This window comes from Dipteris shenzhenensis, chromosome 20 (assembly GCF_047967505.1).
Source record: "Dipteris shenzhenensis isolate YYH24624 ecotype China chromosome 20, Dip_SZ_1.0, whole genome shotgun sequence".
Lineage (NCBI taxonomy): Eukaryota > Viridiplantae > Streptophyta > Polypodiopsida > Gleicheniales > Dipteridaceae > Dipteris > Dipteris shenzhenensis.
The window spans coordinates 16,648,985-16,651,626 of NC_141615.1; the positions used below are offsets into that span (position 1 = coordinate 16,648,985).

Below are 2,642 nucleotides of genomic sequence, written 5' to 3' on the forward strand. Positions count from 1 at the left end.
ATCTATATGGAGAAGACATAGGAACCAGATTGCACATGCACGGTGGTATTTTGTTATGCTCAGTTTTCTGAGACAGCTGGCTGATCATCTGTCATTTGAAGGATGGTCTTCTCATTAACTAAGTCAAGCAGATGGTGACTTCATCTTGGGGAAGTCTTCCGCTGCAGGAGTCAGCTGTAACAAGCAAGCTCTCCATTATTCAACGCGGTATCAGTACCTTTGTTTTGGTAGTTGGTACATGCCTAGACATCCCCCAAGTCAGACAGAATTAGAGATTGGGCATAAGATACATGCCTTTAGTAAGCACACAAAAGGAGCCTCACTAAATGCAAAAGTGGACCAGAAGATCCTTTATCTTACAAAACATGAACAGACTTCAACATTATTAGGATGGCTGGATAGTTCTGCGTATTTATTGAAACTCATAAAACAATATATAGTGAGCTTGTGATGAGTACTAATAATAGTTAAGGGTAAATTTCGGTTCCTTGTTGGAAGTTTCCATAAACAAGATGGCAAAGTAGCTCCACTATCACATCCTATGAAGAAAATAAGAGGGTGGAGGGCGCTGACATTTTATAAAAGACCAAAAACTGCTTTGATAGAGAGCCTAAGTGGTGATAATACAGTTGCTGAAGTTTTAAAATGCTTAAAAACCACGATACTCCCTTGCATCTATTCGAGTACTTTGAAGCCATTGGACAAAAGGCACGAAAACACAAATGACAATTTGATTACAGAGAAAACCTAGACAACACACTGTAGGGCCGTGGAAGGACGGGGCCTGTGACAAGGGGAGCGGGTGGAATGCAATGGTATAAACCCAAGCTGACGATGTACTACAAGCCAAAAGCAGATGCTTCCTCAGAGAACGTCCATGCATGCACACTAGAGGTCTCTAGCCCCCAGAAACACTTGAACTTAAAAGAAGAGGACACGTGAAGAAAGAACTAACGGAAAATCAGCGTCAAACCCTGGAGGAAATAAATTAGTTAGAACGCAAAGGGAATACAACATGACTGCCTATAAGGCAGTAATAGTAAGTGTCAACGAAGTACATTCTTAATTGTGTTACCCTCTTAAGGGATGCAATCAGTGTTCACTGTTCTACTGCCACGTCATCAGCCTTACATTGCAGTGATTAGAAAGCCCAGAGCAGCTGCTATCTCTCTCCTAAACAGATAGTGATCTGCACTAACCACTATTTCACACCACTTTCAGCAAGTAAGGAGGCCAGACCAGCTGCTTCGTCTCTCCAAAAATGTCGCTCCTCGGTCTTGGCCTTGATCTCACGATCCGTTGTCCGCCCCAGAACTCTTAGATGCTGATCACTCTTAATTTCTAAGACCTCTGGTAGTGCATTTCCACAACCCTCCGACATTCCCACATCCACTCGAATCACTTGGTTCGTGCACGCACCATTGATGCCGAAAGGTTGCTGTATAGTGTGTCCCACTATCATCCTTCTTGACCCAGAAATGGCGTCCAATGCTTTTTCCAGCACGTCGCACTCGCAGTTGGCTTCCATGACCTCCGAATACCTCCTAACCCACACCACTGCATCTCTGCCATGAAGAAATTTCGGCCCAAATCGGCCCTGCTCTCCCAAGATCCACGATCTCACCTCCTCGTTCATTCTCTCCAGGCCATACTTGACATGTGAAGGAAGAAGGCCACCATGAACGAAAACCGTCCCACCAACCATCAAAACCGTGGGATGAGAAGCCAGAAAACGCGAAGCAATAGGACCGCCTGGTCTCAGCGCAGCAAATCTTGCTCTGTGTTGCTCCGGCACGTCGCCTGGAATGTTATCAAACAAATCGGGTCGCTTCACTCCGTCACAAATTTCCTTTATTCGATTCCCCTGTGCATACCAATGAGCCCAATTTCTGAATTCCTCCGAAGCTGCAGGCGTTGCATATCTAAAATCCCCCTCCATGTTCATAATCTCATGATTCCCATTCATGACAAGCACATCGCCGCCTGCGCGACGAGCCTCCCGACCGAGCCGTTCGAGGAGGTAGATGATGCGCAACTCCTGTCCGCCGCGGTCGAGCAAGTCCCCGACCTGAACAACGGTGGTATGACCGCCGATCCAACGGTGGTGGGAGTCAAGGACGCCGGCGATACGGAGGGATTCAAAGGCTTTGTGGAGGTCGCCATGGATGTCACCGATGGCGATCAAGCGATCGGCAGGGGGCAAGCGAGTGGGGGGAGGGGAAGGGGAAGGGGGAAGGGGACCGAGGAACTGGCCACCGACGAGGTAATCTACGAAGGTGTCAACGAAGCAGGAGACTAGGGAGGGGACGCCATTGCAGCCATCGCCAGAAGATGATGAAGAAGAAGATGCAGAAGAAGAAGAAGACGAAGAAGAAGGCATACTTACTTTCTAACAGTAAACACATTCACACTCACGCCTTTTATTAGGTCGAGGGTCCCGAGGCAATTGCTCTTTTCGTATCTCCCTGTATAATGCTTATCATATAGGTTACATTTCCCTCATCTTTTAGAAGTGTTTTCCACTATAAAAACAAGATGAATTTCATTCATGTGGCCTGCCAAAAAGGGGGGAGAGAGAGAGAGAGAGGAAGGGGGGCGGTGGGGGGAGGAGAGGGAAGGCTAAAGAAGATGGAGCCATTGAA

The 2,642-nt window shown here is 47.3% G+C and overlaps 1 protein-coding gene across 1 annotated transcript; it reads right to left on the bottom strand.

Annotated features, from left to right (window-relative positions):
* Positions 1–979: 979 nt before the first annotated feature.
* SLP2 (Calcineurin-like metallo-phosphoesterase superfamily protein) lies at positions 980–2,403 on the bottom strand. Its single transcript, XM_087391598.1, has one exon. It carries the CDS (start codon positions 2,378–2,380, stop codon positions 1,202–1,204), a length of 1,179 nt encoding a protein of 392 aa, XP_087247724.1. The 5' UTR covers positions 2,381–2,403; the 3' UTR covers positions 980–1,201.
* Between the last annotated feature and the right edge of the window lie 239 nt (positions 2,404–2,642).